Source organism: Triticum urartu, chromosome 4A, assembly GCF_056163025.1.
Source record: "Triticum urartu cultivar PI428250 chromosome 4A, HENAU_Tu73, whole genome shotgun sequence".
Taxonomy (NCBI): Eukaryota; Viridiplantae; Streptophyta; class Magnoliopsida; order Poales; family Poaceae; genus Triticum; species Triticum urartu.
In genome coordinates this window covers 476793908-476813969 of record NC_141876.1, presented here as the reverse complement: position 1 = coordinate 476813969, position 20062 = coordinate 476793908, and the positions used below count along the sequence as shown (strand labels likewise).

At 53.5% G+C, this 20062-nt stretch overlaps 1 protein-coding gene across 1 annotated transcript; it reads right to left on the bottom strand.

The window, feature by feature from the left end:
- Positions 1-1349: 1349 nt before the first annotated feature.
- On the bottom strand, positions 1350-2242 carry LOC125553989 (17.9 kDa class I heat shock protein-like). Its single transcript, XM_048717623.2, has one exon. The coding sequence runs from the start codon at positions 2088-2090 to the stop codon at positions 1623-1625; it is 468 nt and encodes a 155-aa protein (XP_048573580.1). The 5' UTR covers positions 2091-2242; the 3' UTR covers positions 1350-1622.
- Positions 2243-20062: the final 17820 nt, after the last annotated feature.

The following is a 20062-nucleotide window of genomic DNA, read 5'->3' as shown; positions in this document are numbered from 1 at the left end:
TGAGGGGGATGTTGGAGGCGGTGTTTCCGAAGTCGTCGTTCAGGCCGGCAATGAGTGTGCTGAGAAGGAGCTCATCGGAGACCTTCTCACCATGGTCACGGAGCTCGTCAACAAGCTTCTTGAGGCGCATGCAATAATCGCCAACGGACGAGTCATGCTGCTGGCATCCAAAAAACTCGATGTGCAAGAAAATCTTGCGCTGAAGCGCGCTGTCGATGAAGAGGCCGTTGAGCTTGGTCCAGACGGCGTGAGCGTCATCCTCGGCAGAGACCATCGTGGGGAGGAGGTCCTTCGAGATGGTGGTGTAGAACCAACGAATGAGAGTGGCGTCGATGGTCATCCACTCCTCATCGTCCTCCATGAACCGGGAATCCACGGAGCCATCCATGTGATCCCGGAGATTGTACTCACGGAACACAAGGGGAAGAACGTCTTCCAGGCATAGCAGGTGGAGATGAGATGTTCGAGGACGACGGAAACCCGATCGAGGATGTTGAGATCACGGATGATGACAGGGTCGGGGCCGGCGAACGGGTTGGTGCGGGTGGTGCCGGAGAAACAGGGGAAGCCATGGGTCCGGGAGCGAAGGTGGTGTGGTGACACGCGGGGAGGGCGGCGTGGCGAGGGAGAGGCGGCACGGCGAGGGGCGGCGCTGCGAGGGCGGCAGTGCGGTTAGGGTTAGGGAGGGAAGGCAGAAGCGTGTGAAGAAGGCGGTGACTGGACGCAGGCGGTGGCGCGGCGGCGGGGGCTGAGATGAGATCGCGTCGGCGGCGGCAGAGGGTTAGGGTTTAGGATCGAAGATATGATACCATGTTGGAAACGAGAGTTTTGACAATGCTACATGATGTACTGATCGGTGCATAGCGCACGTATATACGGAGTAAAAAGTGGGTCATAACCTATATAAAATACAAACCATATGTTCAGCCGCTGAAACATTCTTATTAGCGCGATCTAGTAATTTTCGTACAAACTCCTTTTTTAGCATAGTAAAATAGCAGATGCTCATATACACGCATTGATCTAGTAATTTTAGTACAAACTTTTTTTTAGCTGTGAATACACGCACAGTACTCCCAGAAAAATGCTAGCATTAATGCAAGTCTAGGAGTTAACCTAACAATCTGAGTGACGGTTACATTTCGTAACAGAGTGAAGTCTATTTCCAGAAGACGCAAAGCTTACGTTTCATTTACTCCCTCCGATCCATAATATAATAATAAGTGTCGCTTATTGAAAAGCATGACAGTTATTTAGGAGCGAAAGAAATATCATTTTATTGGTAGGTAGTAGAAGTAGATCGGCCAATGTATAAATAACGGAAATGATCGAACAGAGTGACACCCATATCGACAATAGTGCTCCTCTGCTCAAATAGTAGAACGAACATTACACTTTCGAGCCATGCGCAAAACTCATATTGCGCGCACGGCTCACACACAAACCATCAACTACGCTACACCAAACTGAACCCAGCAATTCGACGCAACACTAGGACGATACTCAAACCCAACAGCCACATATCCAAGCTTGTTTTATTGGGACTCTCACCACCAGAGGCACTATTATTCTCGCATCCTCCTCGTCTGAGCAGAAAGAAGCAGCCACGCGCCCAATGCTGTCTATCCCGTGATCTGGACGGGTTTGACGTCGGGCTTCTTGGCCTCCGCCTTGGGCACGGTGACGGTGAGCACGCCGTTCTCCATGGCCGCCTTGATCTTCTCGGACTTCACGTTGTCCGGGAGCCTGAACCGGCGCAGGAACTTGCCGCTGCTGCGCTCCACGCGGTGCCAGGTGTCGGTCTTCTGCTCCTGCTCCTTGTTCCGCTCGCCGCTGATCTGCAGCACGTTGCCGTCGTCCACCTCAACCTTCACCTCCTCCTTCTTCAGCCCCGGGACGTCCGCCTTGAACACGTGCGCCTCGGGCGTCTCCTTCCAGTCGATGCGCGCGCCGGCGAAGGCCGCGGTGTCGGAGCTGGTGGTGCGCGGGAAGATGCTGCCGCTGCCGGAGCCGAAGGGGAAGCCGTCGAAGGGGTCCCAGAGGTCGAGCGAGAAGGGGTCGAACACGTCGCCACGGCGGATCAGCGACATCGTCAGCGGGCTGGCGAGAAGCTGCTGATGAATCTTTTGTTTACTGGTGGAGTGGTGCGTGAGCGCGAATGGCTTGTGCGATCGAGATCAAAGAAGCTTTCGATGGTTTTTCTCTGCCGGTCTTGGGACGGAGCCAATGCAGGCGGTGGGAATTTATAGTGGGGCGTTCGTGCAATGGATATGAGGTTCTTGAGAGTTCTCGTTTGTTCGAGCGCGTACAGGTAGAAGCAAGAATCGTGTAGCTTGGCCTGGAATGCTTCCACCATTCGCTCTGGACCCTGCTACTCAGGTCTATCATAAACTAGATAGTTCTGGGCGCGTCTATAGATCGTCGCATTCCTATTTGACGCTTTCTGCGGCAGATTGTCACAGAAGCACACAGAGCACAACGAGCGACCAGGTAAATCGGCCGGCCAACTTGTTTCCCTTTTTCCTTTTCAAGTTTATATTTCTTTTCATAAAAATGTTCCTAAATTTCAAAAAAATACATAAAAATGTTTATGTTTTCAAAATTTGTGCATAAATTCAGGAAAAAGTGTTGCATTACAAAAGCTATTCTCATTTTAAAGATTATTAGGAATTTAAAAAAATGTTTCCTTTTTAAAAATATTTTCATAAATTTGTTCATGGTTTCAAAATTTGTTCCCCCTTTTTAAAATTTGTTGACAAATTCAAAATATGTTCACAGCTTCAAAAAATATTCCCCCCTCTTTCAAATTTTGTTCACAAACTCAAAACAATTTGGGAATTTAAAAAATATTCTTGGCTTTAAAAATTGTTTGTATTTTAAGAAGTTTCTTCATAAATTCAAAAAATGTGTGCACTTCTCAAAATATGTTGAGATTTCAATTTTTTAAAACTTTATTTAAAAAATGGTTCTCTTAAAAAAACAATTCGCACTAACTCATTTCGGTTAGCTACAGTAGCTTGGTTCAAACAATAAAAATGAAGAATTCGCACTAACTCATTCCGGTGAACCAACCAAGTTAGGCCATGTGTTTGCCTTGAGTTTGTATTTTCCTCTATATTTTTATTTTTGTTTATATTTCGAAATGTTTATATTTCTTCTAATTTAGGCCATATGAGGAAATAAATTTCAGACATGTAAAATGATAGAAATGTTTAGAGGGAAAGAAAGGGGACCAGATCCCAAGCAAAGCATGTGGCTAAGATTGCCGTCTCTACATAGAAACAAAATAGCTCTGCTTTTCTTGAGAGAAACACAAGTGTTTCCTATCACCAGTGATAATTACCACCACTTGCGTTTTGTATGTTGTATATAGTATCTGTCAAAATCAACAGTATGTATGTGTAATATGTAGTATATAACAATGTTTAGATAGTATATATACTATTTTTTATGTACTATGTATAATATTTTGAGCATACTCTTTTTACGTACAAATATATATGTATTTCACAAATATAACAAAAAATATGGACTCATATGCAGTTTTTTCATTTACTTGCTTTGAAATATCTTAAATATAGTATATGAACATATTTAAAATAATACAGTATTATATATACTACTACATGATATTATATGAAACATGTGGGGTAACTACCCCCAGATGGTTCCTCAAAAAAAAAAATTACCCCCAGATGGTAGGATGCATTTTTTCTATACATATACGTGGTGATACTTAACTTCTAGGTACAATGCATAAAAATTGAAAATGAACAATACTAAAACCAATAATCCCTCTTTAGGGGGCAGTATTCTGGCAACACCTCGCTAGCAGCTCCCTGATGCGTGGCGGCTTCCCAAGGAGTTCTCCGCCACATGTCGATATGCCTTTTGCTGGCGGACGCGCGCGAATGATCTTGCCATTTCGTTGGGCGCCCATCGGAGCTCTTCATCGGTAGCACGCTCGGGCTTATAGGCCCACCTCCATGCAACGATGAGGCGCCAAGCGCCTTTGGCCTTCCTGGCGAAGTACCGACCGTCTTCGTACACCTCCTCCGCACGTCGACGCGCCCGTCGCCAAAGCTCCAACGCTTCCTTTTCCCAAGCGGCTTCACGGGGTGCCTGCTACCTGGCTCGCTCCTCCGCCGGCTCCTTCTTGAACGCCACTTGTCTGGCTTTCTCAGCCAGCACAACGTCTTCCATAGACAAAGATCGTCTAGACCCAAAACCACTCCAAAGTTGGGGGGGGGTGCAACCTCACCTGATGGCGCGCAGGAGTCCTCCTCGTCGCTGCTCTGCGCCTTGACGTCCTCGCGGGGCGACGCATCCTCCTCGGCACGTGGGAAGATCAACGACACCATGGTAGAGTTTTGTGAGAGGGGGGGTGAGCGAGGAGAGAATGTAGATGAGAATGCAGGCGGGACGACGTGGATAGAGTAGTATTTATTGGCGCCCGGAATTTAGATCTACGAGAGCAGCACCCGCATCAATCGTCGGAATTTACGAGTACTATAGCTTGAGTTACACACGATTTCCGTAGCAAAAGCCATGTGTAAAACAAATTGCCGACGGTTCCCAATACAGAACTATGTCTGATTAATAACCGGCGCCACTTACCTTCCACACCGCGAGGCACGAAATAGAGTGGCAATTGTGTGGGGCCCGGTTGTCTTGCCAGATATTTACATTTTCTTTCCAAATGTAAGGCATGAATGTGTATTTTGTGTTACCATGATATTATTGTAAATGTAATACGTAAATGATTTTTCCGACGCATGGTGGTTTGCTATTGCATGTACATGTAGTTCAAATTTGAATTACGACCATTAAATGGCTAGAACATAATGTCTTTAATAGGTCAATGACCTTGAAAATTTCCAAATTTTAATATGACAGTTGTATATGTTGTATATGTATATGTCAAAAGAGACAATGTGTATATGTATATGTCATCCATTTTTATTGATCTCGGTTGTGGCACATGTGACACATTTATATAAAAGTACTCTTCAAATGTCGTGAAATATGAAGGCAAAATATTATCCCAAGAAGTCAAATGCGGGAAAATATTGCAACTCAGTTGAATATATAAGCGAAGCTCTTATTCATATCAAAAGATTGGCAATGCTTATCATTAAACCATCCCAACATTGGTGAATAAACTTTAATCATTTCAAAATTACATGCTAGAACATGCTCATGCAACAAGTCATTTGACACACAATCATCATCCAGATTAGAGGTCATATAAAAATAATTAAACATTAGCACAATTATTTTGAAACATATTTGATCCAAATCTGATTTATTCCCTAATACACATGGTTCTTTTGCATCAACAGTTAACTCAATGGGTGCACTCGGAATTGTTGATATTGCAGTTGTTTGATTACATGGCAAAGTCAAATCATCAACATAGTCCTCTAAAATAGGTGGTGTGATCAAAGTAGTGGGTAACTCATCACATGATGCATTTAAATTGACAAGGCACTCATCATACTCATGTGGAGGTGGAAGGTCAGTACATTTGTCATTACCTCTTATGATCAACCTAGATGATGTAGACACTTTCGATGCTGATGTGTCACATGGTGTAGGTAATGTAGTCCTCACAACAATGAATATGGTTATCATAGTACACCTAGTAGTTGAAGGAACAACAATATCATTTCTTGGAATGTGCACCGTGCGCTTGTTCTCCTTGCGGGCAACACGTCATTTTATATTTCTTGTTCAACTTTGCAAGCAAGACAAAATAAACGGTCCATAGGATAACATTCTTCATGAATTAGTATCTTCTAAATATCACGGTTTAATCCACCATAAAATCTTCTTCACTCTTTTTTTCTAAAAAGGAGTGCAACAAGGTAGTTTGTAAATCATCATAATATTTTGTTATGGTGTCATTACCTTGTTTTAAACGTTGTAATTTTATAATCATTCCATGAGTATAATAAACATCGATGAATCTATCTCCTATGAGAAGTTTTAAATCATCCCAAGTAGTAGGTACATAATCAGGGTATAATCGACAATATTCGCTCCACCAAACTAAAGCAAAGCTATTGAAAGTACTAACCACGCCTTAAACTTTTCTATGCTCATCAAACTTATGGGAAGCAAATATAGAATTTATTTCATACTCCCATTGAATATATAACTCAGGCCTAAAATGACAATAAAGGGTGGCATCGAAACATTAATCTGATTATGTGCATTCTTATGTCTTTGCTTCTCTCGTGGCGGTTGTTGTGTTTTCATAGGCACTGGCAAGTCTCCCACGATCGACAATGCCCAAGAACTAACAATTCTGGAACCTGCCATAGTTAGTAGAAAACAAGAAACAAAATCTAAGAATAATGTTCCTATGAACTACTAGGATGTGGTGAAAAAACGCTCACAATATAACAAATATCTATATCTTACAAGTTCTTACCATGCAACAGGTGGTGACCGGTTATCGGTGGTGTCAAATAACTTCAAAGATTGAGAAGGCGATTGCCAGGTGAATGTAAATATGCACAATGTACAAATATGTGGAGCCGGGTTGGCTTTATATATGTGGAAAAAATGCTACAACCACGTTAATTAATGCAAGTTGAATAGTCGCTCAAAATAGTCGAATGCTGGTCCTAGGCTAAACTGTGTTAGAGACGGGAGCCTAAGACATCGGCGAATTTCACGTAGTGGATCAAATAAGAACAATGACGGATTTGAAATGATGGGCCTGTCACCGATAATACGCGTGGAATAAAGATCACACACATGAGGATCCAACATTTATAGGAGTCAAAATGTCGGTCGATCTTGTACAACAAACCAGTGAACGTAAATATCCATGGTGTAGAAATATGTGGAGCTGGATTGACTTTATATATGTGGAAAAAATGCTACAATCACATTAATTAATGCAAGTTGAATAGTCGCTCAAAGTAGTCGAATGCTAGTCCTAGGCTAAACTGTGTTAGAGACGCGAGCCTAAGGCACCGATGAGTTTCACGCACTGGATCAAATAAGTACAATGACGGATTTGAAATGATGGGTCTGTCACCAATAATACGTGTGGAATAAAGACCAGACCCACGAGTATCCAACATGTATAGGAGTAAAAATGACTCTTGATCTCATATGACGAAGCAGTGAACGTAAATAAGCGCGGTGTATAAATATGTGGAGATGGGTTGGCTTTACATATGTAAAAAAATGTTACAACCATGTTAAGTAATGCAAGTTGAATAGTCGCTCCAAGTAGTCGGATGCTAGTCCTATGCTAAACCATGTTAGAGACGCGAGACTAAGGCACCGGTGAATTTCACACACTGGATTAAATAAGAACAATGACGGATTTGAAATGATGGGGTTTTCATTGATAATACTCATGGAATAAAGACCATACACACGAGGATCCAACATGTATAGGAGTCAAAATAAAGCTCGATCTCGTACGACAAACCAATGTTCTGCTGCACGAAAACACATCGACAGCTGTACTACATCAACATAAACAGCCAAGGTCCACTGCTGAAGAAGCATTTATTGTCGGATGGTTGGTGCGACATATGCCAAAGGATGGCTCATCATTGTGGGAGCCAATAAAACATCGCCAGTGCCTGGAAACGGGATAAGGCGAAGACATGCACGCCGGCGAATCTTACCCAGCTTCAGGGCTCTCCGTGGAGATAACACCCCTAATGTTGCTCTGCGGGGTCTCCGCATGATCACTAGCTCGATAGGTAGCTACAGAATGCTCCTTGAGCTGTTCGGTGAAAGGATGAAGGAGAGCCAGGCCAGCCCGCTCCTCTTCTCCTTGTGGTGTCTAAAAACTATCAAAAGAGCGATCCCCCTGCATGGTAACCCTGGGGGGTTTATATAGGCCTACCCCCAGGGGTACAATGGTAATCCGGCTAGGCGTGGGCCCTAGCCGTCTGTATCTATGCCCGCCGGCTTCTCCGCCGACTGGTGGGGCCCGCCGACTGGTGGGCCCGCCGGCTGCCGACACTTTGGTCGACAGGCTGGCCCCACCGCTCGGGGGTCCTGTCGGGGGCTGGTTACTGTTACCTTGCCCTTGGTGACGATGGCTTTGTCATGGCAAGCGTGGCTACAATGCCGCCGCGAGGCGGCTCATCACTGTAGCCTTGCCTTCTCTTGTCTCCTTAATGATGCACCTCCTTGGAGGGAGAGAGTTGGCCGGCTATTGGAAGCCGGCCATACCCTTGGCCGACTGTGGGAAGCCTGGCCGCCTTCGAGATCTCCCTGAACGAGGGGGCCCGCCACCCACGGGTCGTACTGACCGCTCGCCGTGGGTGACGTCACGATCATCGTGGCAATAGTGCCGCGTCGGACGGGTGATGGCCGCCCTGTACGGTGCACTGTGGCCATGCGTGCGCCGGGATTCGGGGATGGCAGGCTTTACTGTAGCCACGCCCTATCTTGTCGCCGTTATGTGGGTGCAGACTCTGAGGGCAAGATCTTAGCCGCCTGCTGAGGGGCCGGCTCCTGGGTGTCGGCCTTTTCATGGCCGGCTTCTGGAAGTCAGCCTCCTCGTGGTCTTGTTTCTCAAGGATTTCAGGGCTGGGCCGCCTTTGCGCAGCCGGCTTGAGAGGTAGCCGGCTGGGGGAAGGCGGCCCCATGTCTTGGACGCTTGGAGGCTTGATCGGCCTATAATATTTTTGAAGTGCCGGGGGAAGCCGGCTAGGCTACCCGTGGTCATTTACTCCGACAGTAGTCCCCGAAGCTAGTTGGGCTCCGAGGCAGAAAAAAGACGAGGAGCTCAGTCAGCTTCCTATCTTGAGGAGCCGGGAACTAGGAGCCGGTTTCGACTAGGCGCGCCGTCTCCTAGAGATCTCGAAGCTTGAAGGCGGGTGCCAGTCGGCGCGCGGGTCCGGCTGTGAGCTGACCGTTCGTCATCTGCGCGCCACGTGGCACCCTCCGGCTGGAGGGGCCTGCCAACCCACGCGCGCGACGGGAGGCCACCGCAGTCTGGGGCCCACCACTACAGGTCCTCGGCCCATGCGCGGATCTTCTGCGGCCCGGACGGACCGCACGCGCCCCAGTGGCGGTTTCCTCACGCCGTGATGGCGTAATAATCGCGGGGCGTGGGGGAGTGGGTGCAGTTAATCCCACATCCCCCACGTCCTGCCTCCTCGGCTTCGCCGCACGAGGCTATAAGTAGGGGGAGAGGAGGGGAGCGCCTAACACTCGCGCGCTCTCCCTCGCTCTGCCCCCTCCTTCTTCTTCCTCCTCTCGTCGTGACAACTACCTGCTGCCGCTCGGCCTTCCTGCCAATCTTCTTGGCTTGTCGTTGCTTTGTCGCAGCTGGGTCGTGCGCCCTCCTTTTGCCGCATCTTTCTCATCGCCGCGCCGTCCCCATGGCGTTGTCGAGCTCTTGGGACAGCTCCAACGTCCACGGCGACCACGTCGACTTCCTCCGTCGGACGCGGCGGCTGCCGGGCGCGGATCTCGTGCGGGTCTGCCTCGTGCCGGAGAGGGGAGATCTCGCCGGCACCGGAAGAGGACGAGCGGGTAATCTTCCGCTCGCATTGCCTGCACGGTTTCGGCCTACCGGCGAGCGGGTTCCTCTGCTCGTTCCTTGAATTTTATCATCTCCAGCCGCATCACCTCACTCCCAACGCGGTGATGTTGCTGTAGGCCTTCGTCACCCTGTGCGAGGGTTTTCTTGGCGTCCTCCCCACTCTTGAACTGTGGGGAGAGTTCTTTCAGTGTAAGCTAGGCACCGTCGTCGCGGGCGTGCCCACCCCATGCGGCGCCTTCATCGCCATGCGGAGGACGAGCGATAACAACCCGTTTCCGCCCATCCCGCTGATCCAATCGGTGAAACTCTGGCAGAAGTCCTACTTCTACGTGAAGAATATTTCTCCGCAAGGTGACTTCGTCAATCTGCCGGCTACGCCGGCTGGGAGGCAGTCTTCATGGTCCTTCCGGTCTAGGTCGCTGTCTCCGGGCGGGTACGCCTCCGTTGCCCGGCTCCGGGTGATGATCCAGTCGGAGGGTCTGTCCGGGGCCGACCTGGCGGCCGCCTCCGTGGAGCGCCGGGTGCTCCCGCTCCTGGTCCGACCTCATATGATCTGCCAGATGAGCGGCCGCTTCGACCCGTGCCGGCTAAGCACCAAGGAGATGCCTCACGCCGATGTGTCTTACATGGTGAACTACATTTCCAACTGCAAGCTCACCCAGGAGTGGCAGTACGGCAAGGTGTCATACTCTCGCGCCAATCCTCCGCCGGTGGTAAGTTTCTCTTCCTCTTTCTCTTTGCTTGTTGCTGAGTTCATGGTGGCCGACTCCTGACCAGCCGACCTTTCTTTGGCAGAACCCCATGCTTCCGCCAGCAGCCGGGGCCGCGGGGGTGGAACGCCAGTTCCTCCTCGACCTTACGATGGACGATGTAGACGACCCAGACCTGGGGGCAGCCGCCATGGAGGACGACGTCGCGGGGGAAGGCGGCGACGCAGGCGGGTCCGGGCTCGGGGCCGGCTTTGAGGACTGGCCAGATGACGACGAGGCCGAAGTCATTCCGCACCGCCAACTGGCGCCCGATTACCATGGTGCGGGCCCATCCGCCGGGCCGACTGCCCATGGCGGCGCGTAGAAGCGCCGGGCCGCGTCGATCCACTTCGGCAGTCGGCCGAAGAAGCCCAAGAGTACCGTGGCAGCGACCAAGCGGGGCGAGGCGGCCGCGAAGGCAGCCCGCTTCCGCAAGGTGGTGAAACAGCCGCAGGCGGTCTCAGCGTAAGTGTCGCTGTTCTCATGCCTTCCTTTTTTCTTCTTCTTCGGTTGATTTTTTTCCAAACCCTTTTTCTCGATTTATCAAACAGGGCCCCTCTTTCCCTTGGGCGAGTCCCGGACGCCTCCATAGTCGGAGCCGTAGGAGGGTCTTCAAGCTCGCGCCGGGTAGATCCCCGCGCAGACCTCCTAGAGGCGACGGAGCGGAACGCGCGGGAAGTGCGGGAGGAGCAGGAGGCGGAGGAGCGGAGGGCGGCTCGAGAGGCAGAGCAGAAGTCGGCGGAGGCGCTAGCCGTCGCGGCCGCCAAGGCCCAGGCGGAGGCCACAGACGCAGAGAGGGAGGCGGAGGCCCTGCAGAACCAGCCTCCGCAGTTCGTCATTCCCCTCCGCGCCATGGCTCCCGACGCCTCTGTGCCCCCGTTGGAGGAGGCCGGCCGCGGCCAGCCAGAGATGGAGAGGGAGGCGAGCCATCGCCGCCGACTGAGCGGGCCGAGGAGGCCGGCCTGAAGTGCCGCCAGCGCAGCCGACTGGGGGCGAGCCGACTGTGGGAGGGGATCTTGTGATCTCGTCACCGCTTCGCCAGCGCGCGGGGAAGGCGACTTCAGCGCCGGACGCGCAGAAAACCGTGGACGCCGGCTCGTCGGCCCAGGACCTAGAAGCGGCCAGCGACAGCTCGTCCAGGTGGACGCCGGGCGGCAGGACAGCCGTGCTGAATGTGGCGGCGTAGGACGTCCGGAATCGGCTTCAGGCCCAAGCCACCGCGCTGAAGCAGTACACCCAGGAGTTTCTCACGACGCGATCGGTTATTCGGGTGAGTCCTCCTGCTCTTTGTCGATTGCTTTTGATTTCTTCCGTGGGAGTGCGTCAGCGCACCCACTGGGTGTAGGCCCCGAGTTCCGAGCCGGCTGCTGAGCAGGCGGCTTGGAACTTCTTGGAAAGCTTGATTGTCGTCTTGTTCTCACCTGCGTCCCTTGTCTTATCTGTAGGAGTACCACAACCTCCGCGTGGCCGCTTTCTACTCCCAGGCCCAGGAGTTGCATCAGAAGGCCACTGATCTGACCGAGAGCCGAAGTAAGTGCTTTGTTTTTCTTTTAAGTGGGGGCGCGTCAGCGCACCCACTGGGTGTAGTCCCCGAGATTCGGGCCGACTACCAAGTAGTCGGGTCGGATCTTTTCCTGAAGACTTCTTTCTTTATATTTGCAGGGGCTAATGCTAACTTGAGGAGCCAGCTGAGCGGAGCCCAGACCGCCCTTCGTGCCAAGGAGGCCGAGTGCGCTGCCTTGGCTCAAGAGCGTGACCGCCTGGCCAAGAGGTTGGCCGACCAGGAGGAGAGCCACAAGGCGGCCCTGAAGGCGGCGCAGGACAGCGAGGCCGCCCTCAAAGCCGAGTACGAGACCGAGGCGGCAATCTGGGCCGAGACGAGGCAGGCGCTGAGTCAAGGCTATAGCCGGGTGGAAGACTTGATTGATGGTAGGCCACCTTCTTCTTTGCTTCCTTGCCTGCCTTCTACTATCCGATTCATTTTTTGACTTTGTGCCACTGCTTTCCTCTTTGTGCAGATTACTTTCCCGGCTACTCTGCCGCCGCCGCCCAAGCCATCGAGGCCTATCGCGACGCGCGATGGTAGGCGGGGGCCGAGATCGCGCCGAATGCCAGCCGGTCACTTGAGAAGCAGCTTCTGGGGCTTCAAGCCCGCCTGCAGCCGGCCCATCGCATGCTCCGCCGTCTTCAGCGCGTCGGGGCGCAAGTGCTAGCCGCCCTCTGGCCTGGCAAGGTGATTCCGTGCACCCCAAGTCGGACCGCCGACTGGCTGGAGGTCGCAGTCGGCCGCTTTGAGGCTTGGAAGGCGTCAGCGGCCCGGTCCGGTGCTGGGCGGGCTTTGGAGTTCGTTCGGGCTTGGTATCCTGGGCTGAACTTGGACCAGCTGAGCACCTGGCGGCAGGAGGCTGACGAGGAGCTAGAGGCGGTGCGGCCGGCTATCATCCAACGCGCCTCGGCGATCGCCGAGTATACCGACACCAACGCCTTTGCTCCTGAGGTGGATGACGCCATCGTCGCTCAGCCGGAGGAGTGGTTCGGGCTGAACCCGGCCGAAGGTGAGGACTCGGCGGAGGAGATTGCCTCCAGTGATGAGGGCGAAGGGGAAGAGGGAGATGATGACGAAGATGCTGCGCCGGATGGTGAAGCGACCAGCCTGCCTCAGCCCGATCGTGCCTCTAGCAACGATGCCGAGACTCGCCAGCCGGTCACTCCTCCAGCCGGCACCGCCGACTCCACCAACCTGCCCAACTCGCCTGTTGTTCCCCTGGCATGATCCACCGTCCTAGCTTTCCTGCTTGTTACTTCTTTGAAGAATCTTTAAATTTGCGCAGTTCCACCCACTGGGGGTGTATTCAGACTATCTTGAATGCTGGCCTTTCGAAGGTCTTTTGTGTAAATATTATGCATGTGTTTGGCTTCCATTTATGTTTGCTTTTTATCCTTTGGCTTTTTCCTTTGCCACCTTCCCCTGGCCGCTGCCTTCCCAGCCGGATAGCTGCTCTGCAGTCTGTGGCCGGAGAAGGACTTGGTCGTTTTGGGAAGGCAAGTACTCGAGCTTTCTCAGATTGCAGCAAGGTGAACGGGAAGCCGACCAGCCGGCTGCTCTGGTAGCCGGCTGGCGGGTGGGAGGCTGGCTCGTGTTATATAAGTTCGTTGGTCCTTAGACGTTTTTCGCGTGGGCATCCTTTCCTGCCCTTGGCTCTTGCCAGTCGGACAGTCGGTTCTTCGAGCTGTGACTTTTTGGCAAGAGGGGGCTTGGGTGCCGGCACACTACTTGTCTGACTGCAGGTGGAACTTCAGATATAACTTGAGGCGGCGAGTCCTCGGGCCGACTGGTCGAACCCGGTGCCAGACGAAGAAAGCAAGTGTAGTAACATAATCGTATGCGTGATACTCGTCATTCATAGATAAAAGAGGGTAGTCCCTGAGCGCTCCTCGGGGCACCTCTTGTCTCGTACTTAGTACAAAAGGTAGTGTGCTACGTACTGTTTTTTAACTGTAAAACCTTTGGAGGAGATTGGCGTTCCACGGTCGTTCCGACTCCTTGCTGGAATCATCTCTCTTGCGTGCCTTCGGCTTCTGCGCGTCGATTAGGTAGTAGGAGTCGTTGCCTAAAGCTCTGCTGATGATGAAAAGGCCTTCCCAAGGGGCCGAGAGCTTGTGCTAGCCGGCTGTTCGCTGGATCAGCCGGAGCACAAGATCGTCCTCTTGAAAAGATCTTGGCTTGACCTTCCGGCTGTGGTAGCGGCGCAGACCCTGCTGATAGATGGCAGACCGACTGAGAGCTAACAGCCGGCCCTCTTCCAGCAGATCAACGCCGTCTTCTCGTGCTTCCTTGGCTTCCGCCTCCGTGTACATGGTGACCCGAGGCGAGTCGAACTCGATGTCAGTTGGGATGACAGCCTCGGCGCCATATACAAGGAAGAAAGGGGTGAAGCCGGTCGACTTGTTTGGGGTAGTGCACAAACTCCAGAGGACGGCCGGCAGCTCGTCGAGCCAACAGCCGGCCGAACGCTCCAGTGGCACGACCAGTCGGGGCTTGATGCCAGAGAGGATGAGGCCGTTTGCTCGCTCGACCTGGCCGTTTGACTGCGGGTGGGAAACAGATGCTAGGTCCAGCTGGATGCCGTGTGTTGCGCAGAAACGTGTCAGTGCTCCCTTTGCAAAATTTGTGCCGTTGTCGGTGATGATGCTATGCGGTACGCCATACCGGGTTGTAATATCTGCGATGAAGGTGACTGCAGTCGACCCATTCAGCTTCTTGATCGGCTTTGCCTCAATCCACTTGGTAAATTTGTCCACAGCGACGAGCAGATGTGTCATGCCGCCGCGTGCCGTCTTGAACGGGCCCACCATGTCCAGCCCCCAGACGGCAAAGGGCCAGGTGAGGGGGATGGTCTTGAGTGTAGAAGCCGGCAGGTGTTTCTTGGAGCCGAAAACTTGGCACCCTTTGCAGTGTTTGACTAGTTCCTTGGCGTCTTCCAAAGCAGTCGGCCAGAAAAATCCATGGCGAAAAGCTTTGGCGACGAGTGATCTTGAGGCTGCGTGGTGGCCGCATTCGCCTTGGCGGATGTCCCTGAGGATTGCTATGCCCTTTTCTGGTTCGACGTAGCGCTGGAAGACTCCAGTGACGCTGCACCTAACAAGCTCTCGGTTGACGATTGTGTAGGCTCCGGCTGGGCGTTGAACTTGTCTTGCCGAGATCTCATCGGTTGGCAGCTCTCTGTTTACTAAGAAGTTGAGGATGGGCTGGGCCCATGATGGAGCTGTGACTTCTTCTATTGTCAGGACTGCCACTGGGATAGGGGCGGGTGGGCTGGGTGGTGAAGAGTTGGAGTCGGAGTCGGCCATCGCCTGTTGTGTTGATGTAGTCCCCGGGCCGGCTGCAGTAGCCCCCGGGCCGAGTTCTGAATTCCCCGGGCCGGGTGCGACTATGGCAGTCCCCGGGCCGCCTGTTGGAGTCCCCGCGCCACTTGCTTGGTTTCCCAAGTCGGATCCGACTGCGTTGGGGTTAGGCGGCATGAAGATGGAATCGGATTCTGGAGACGGCTTGATAGACGGCTTGAGGAGGCGGTGGAGAGAAACGCTGGCTGGTATGGCTTGCCAGGTGGATCCTACTCGTGCCAGGGCATCTGCTTGCATGTTGTCGGCACGTGGTACATGAAGGAACTCACATCCTTCAAAATATCCAATGATTTGCTGGACGAGGAAATGATAGCTCATCATGTTTGCGTCTTTGGCCAGTCACCGGATGACTGTTGGACCACCAAATCCGAGTCACCATAGCGCAAGATCCGGCGGATGCCGAGCTCTTTGGCTAGCCGGAGCCCGTGTATGAGCGCCTCGTACTCGGCCACATTGTTGGAGGCGGCAAAATGAATTTGCAATGTATACTTGAGCTTGTCGCCCTTGGGAGAGGTGAGGACGATGCCGACTCCCAAGCCGGTGTGCATCTTGGACCCATCGAAGTGCATCCGCCAGTGAGTGGAGTCGGGAGCCGGTGGCAGGTATTGGGTTTCGGCCCAATCGACGAGGAAGTCGGCCAGCGCTTGGGACTTAATAGCGGTGCGGGGCTGGTAGAAGATCGCGTAGGGGGCCAGCTCAATGGCCCATTTGGCCACTCAGCTGGATGCATCCCGGCTTCCTATGATCTCGGCGAGCGGGACAGTACATACGACCGTGATGGGGTGCTCTTGAAAATAGGGCTTGAGTTTCTTGGCAGCGAAGTACAAACCATAGCACATCTTCTGGTAGTGAGGGTAGTTCTGCTTCGAGGTGGATAAGACTTCGCTTAAATAATACACCGGCCTCTGAACCGGCTGAGCCCGGCCTTCTTCCGGGCGCTGGACTATGATGACAGTGCTGACCACCCGGCTAGTAGCGGCAATGTAAAGGAGCATGGGCTCCTTTTCATCCGGTGCCGCCAAGACAGGCGGCGTGGTCAGCATCTTCTTCAGCTCGTGGAAGGCTTGGTCCGCCTGGTCGTTCCACTCAATATGAGTGGACTTCTTCATGAGTTGGTAGAGGGGGAGGGCTTTCTCTCCGAGCCGGCTGATGAAGCGGTTCAGGGAAGCCAAGCATCAGGTGAACTTCTGGACATCCCGCAGCTTGGTGGGAATCTCCATTCTCTCTATGGCCTTGATTTTCATTGGGTTTCACTCAATGCCGCGTTCGAGACTAGGAAGCCTAGGAGCTGGCCGGCTGGTACTCCGAACACGCATTTCTCGGGGTTGAGCTTGATTTGGAATCGGCGCAAGTTTTCAAATGTTTCTCTGAGGTCTTCCAGCAAGGTGCCGCGCTTCTCCGTCTTCACTACAATATCATCTACATAGACGTGGGCATTTCTGCCGAGCTGCTTGAGGAGGTATTTCTGCATGCAACGCTGAAAAGTGGCACCGGCGTTTCTCAAGCCGAATGTCATAGTCAGGTAGCAGAAGGCTCCGAATGGTGTGATGAAGGCGGTTTTCAGGCGGTCAACTGGATCCAACTTTATCTGGTGGTAGCCTGAGTAGGCATCCAAGAAGCTCAACAGCTCGCATCCGGCTGTGGAGTCTATCACTTGGTCAATCCTTGGCAGGGCGAAAGGATCTTTGGGGCAGGCCTTGTTGAGGCTAGTGTAGTCTATACACATGCGCCACTTGTTATTTTTCTTCAGCACGAGGATCGGGTTGGCGAGCCACTCTGGGAATAAAACTTCCATAATGAAGCCGGCTGCTAGAAGCCGGGCTATCTCTTCTCCTACAATCCTTCTCTTCTCCTCCGATAGTCGGCGGAGAGGCTGTTTGACTGGTTTCGCATCTTCTCGGACATGTAGCTTGTGCTCGGCGAATTCCTTCAGCACACCCGGCATTTCCTTGGGGGACAATGCGAAAATGTCCCGATTCTCATGGAGGAAATCGGCGAGCTCGCCTTCCTATTTGCTGTCCAGGTTTGCCCCGATGGTGGCAAACCTTTCTGGGTGATCTAGGTCCAGAGGTACCCTCTTGGTTTCTTTGGCCGGCTGAAAAGAACCTTGGGCAACACATTCCTTGGGGTCGGGGGACAGGGACGGCTGCTTGCCGGTCATGGTCACGATTCGGTTCAGTATCTTCTTCTCTTCAGCAATTACAAGGGACTCGGCCAGCCGGCTGCTGGCAGCCGCACACTCTGAGGATTTTTTGTAGTCTCCGGCTATGGTGATGATGCCCTTGGAACTTGGTATCTTCATCTTGAGGTAGGCATAATGGGGTACAGCCATGAACTTGGCCAGGGCAGGTCGGCCAAGCAACGCGTGGTAAGGGCTCTCTAGATCCACCACTTCAAACCACACCGCCTGTCGGCGGAAATGATCCTTGTCCCCGAAGAGGACATCTATCTTGATCTTGCCGATTGGGGAGCAGGACAAGCCGGGTACGATGCCATGGAACACAGTTCGACTGGGCATGAGCTGCTTTGTCTTGATGCTCAGCTTCTCCATGGTGTCACGGTATAGGATATTGATGCTGCTCCCACCATCTATCAGCACACGGGAGAAATGGGCAGCCCGCCTTTCCGTAGCGAGGGTGGCGTCCAGAACCAATGCGTAAGAGCCAGGAGATGGCATCATCTCTGGGTGATCTGTCCGGCTCCAGCTAATAGGCCTTCCGGACAAGTGCATGAATTCTGGGTTGTTGGAGGCGACTGCGTTGACTTCTTGGTGTTGTCGGCGCCGGCTGCGCCGATCTTCTGGCTGGCTCGTAAAGACGACGTAGGCGGCATGCTCGTCGGGGTACTCATCTTGAACTGCCCCGACCGCTGGTCGAGCGGCCAGCTGCGGAGGAGCCGGAGGCGGCTGACCAGCAGGCGGAGGTGGAGCCATCCCCTCACCCTTGGAGATCCGTGTGAGCCAATGGCATTTTCTGGTCGTGTGGTTTGAAGGCTTCGCGCCACCGTGAAACTTGCAGGGGGCATCAAGTGCTTGCTCGTAGGAGAAAGCCGGCTACCAAGTCGGCCTGCCGCCCTTCTGCTTCTTGGGTGCGGGCCGCCCTTCGGGTTGTTCATCTTCGACTGTGGCCACCTGCCGACTGGTGGAAAGCGGCAGGGGAGCCTTGCGCTTGTGGTCGTTCTGGTGCGGGCGTCGGCTGGACTCTCTAGCCGGCGTCTTGGGACTTGGAGCAAGCACCTTCCCGGAGGCGTCCACTCGGAGCTCGGTCTTCATTGAGGAATCAGCCGTGGCGTATTTATCAGCTTTGATCAGCAGCTCATCAAGCGTAGTCGGCTCATCGCAGAGGAGTCGGTGCTTGAGGAGGGTGCCTTCTCGGCACCCGGCGGTGAAGTACTCTATATCTTGAACCTCGTCCACTCCCTTGCAAGAATTGCGGAGCTCGGCCCAACGCGTGAGGTAGTCACGAGTCGATTCGTTGGGCCCTTGGACACACAAGGAGAGCTGTCGGGGCTTGGGAGCCCGCTTGTAGGTGCTGGTGAAGTTGCGTATGAAGGCTTCGGTGAAGTCTAGCCAGCTGTTGACACTGTAAGGCTTGAGGCTGTTGAGCCAGGTGCACGCCGTGCCTTGGAGCATGAGGGGCACATATTTTACGGCAGCACGCCTATTGCCGTTTGCGATGCTAACCGCGGTGGAGTAGTCGATCAACCAATCTTCCGGCTTCACGGAGCCATTGTACTTGGGCGTGTCTCTTGGGAGCGAGAACCCTTTGGGGAAGGGCTCGTCGCGGATGCAGGGGCCGAAGGAAGACGGGCCGACATCATCTTCTTCTTCCAGGGCCAGGGATCACGCAAGGCGGTCGATCCGGTGGCGGGCATCATTCTCGCCGACTCCTTCGCGGCGATCCAGCCGGCCGCTGAGAGTCGGATGCGTGACAGGCGGCGGGGTAGGGTATCTCTCCCCATGAGGCGGAGGAGGAGGGGGGTTGCCCCGCCACTCCACGTCTCGAGGGCGTCCCTCTGCGTCACGCTCGATGGAGATTCAAATCCGGCTGCGGCTGGTAGCCGACTCCTTTTCTTTTCTCGCGCGGGTGTTGCTTGCGGTCGGTGTTCGGGATGTCGCGCCGTGCTCTCGGCACGGGGGAGGACTCTCGGTGCGGACGCCGGCTTCATGCCGCTCTGTGGCCGCGTCGATAAGTTGTTGGATGCGTCTGGTCATGTGGGGGAGCTCATCAGGCCCCAGCCTATTCAACTCGTCTGCGGCCGCCTGGGCGGCGTGCAAGTTCTCGAGAGGCTTAGCATAGACTGGGCGGTCTGCTCCCAGCATATCGGCGATAGCCGCGCCGTGTTTCTTGACGATGCCGACGCGGCTCGGCCCGTCAGGAGGCAGCATGCCGAAGGCGGCACGGTCGACCTCGCGCTGGTGAGCCTCGGTGAGGCGTCTCATGGTGGCGAGTTTCTGGCCCTCCGCAACTAGGGCGAGGCGGCGTGCCTCCAATGTCTTGGCGTCCGCGTCGGCCGGGACGGGGACGGACAAGTCGTGCAGCGCCGTCTGCAGAGCGTCGTGGGCGTTTTCGCCTGAGGGGGCGCCGTGGCTGATGACCAGTACCTTGGTGATGGCTCTGCCGCTACTGTCGACTCGAGGAAGAGGGTTCCCGTATAGAACAGCTCTCCGGACGACGGTGCACCTGGCTCCACGGTTGGCGCCAAATGTCGGGTGGTTGGTGCGACATATGCCAAGGATGGCTCATCATTGTGGGAGCCAATAAAACATCGCCGGTGCCTGGAAAGGGGATAAGGCGAAGACATGCACACCGGCGAATCTTACCCAGCTTCAGGGCTCTCCGTGGAGATAACACCCCTAATGCTGCTCTGCGGGGTC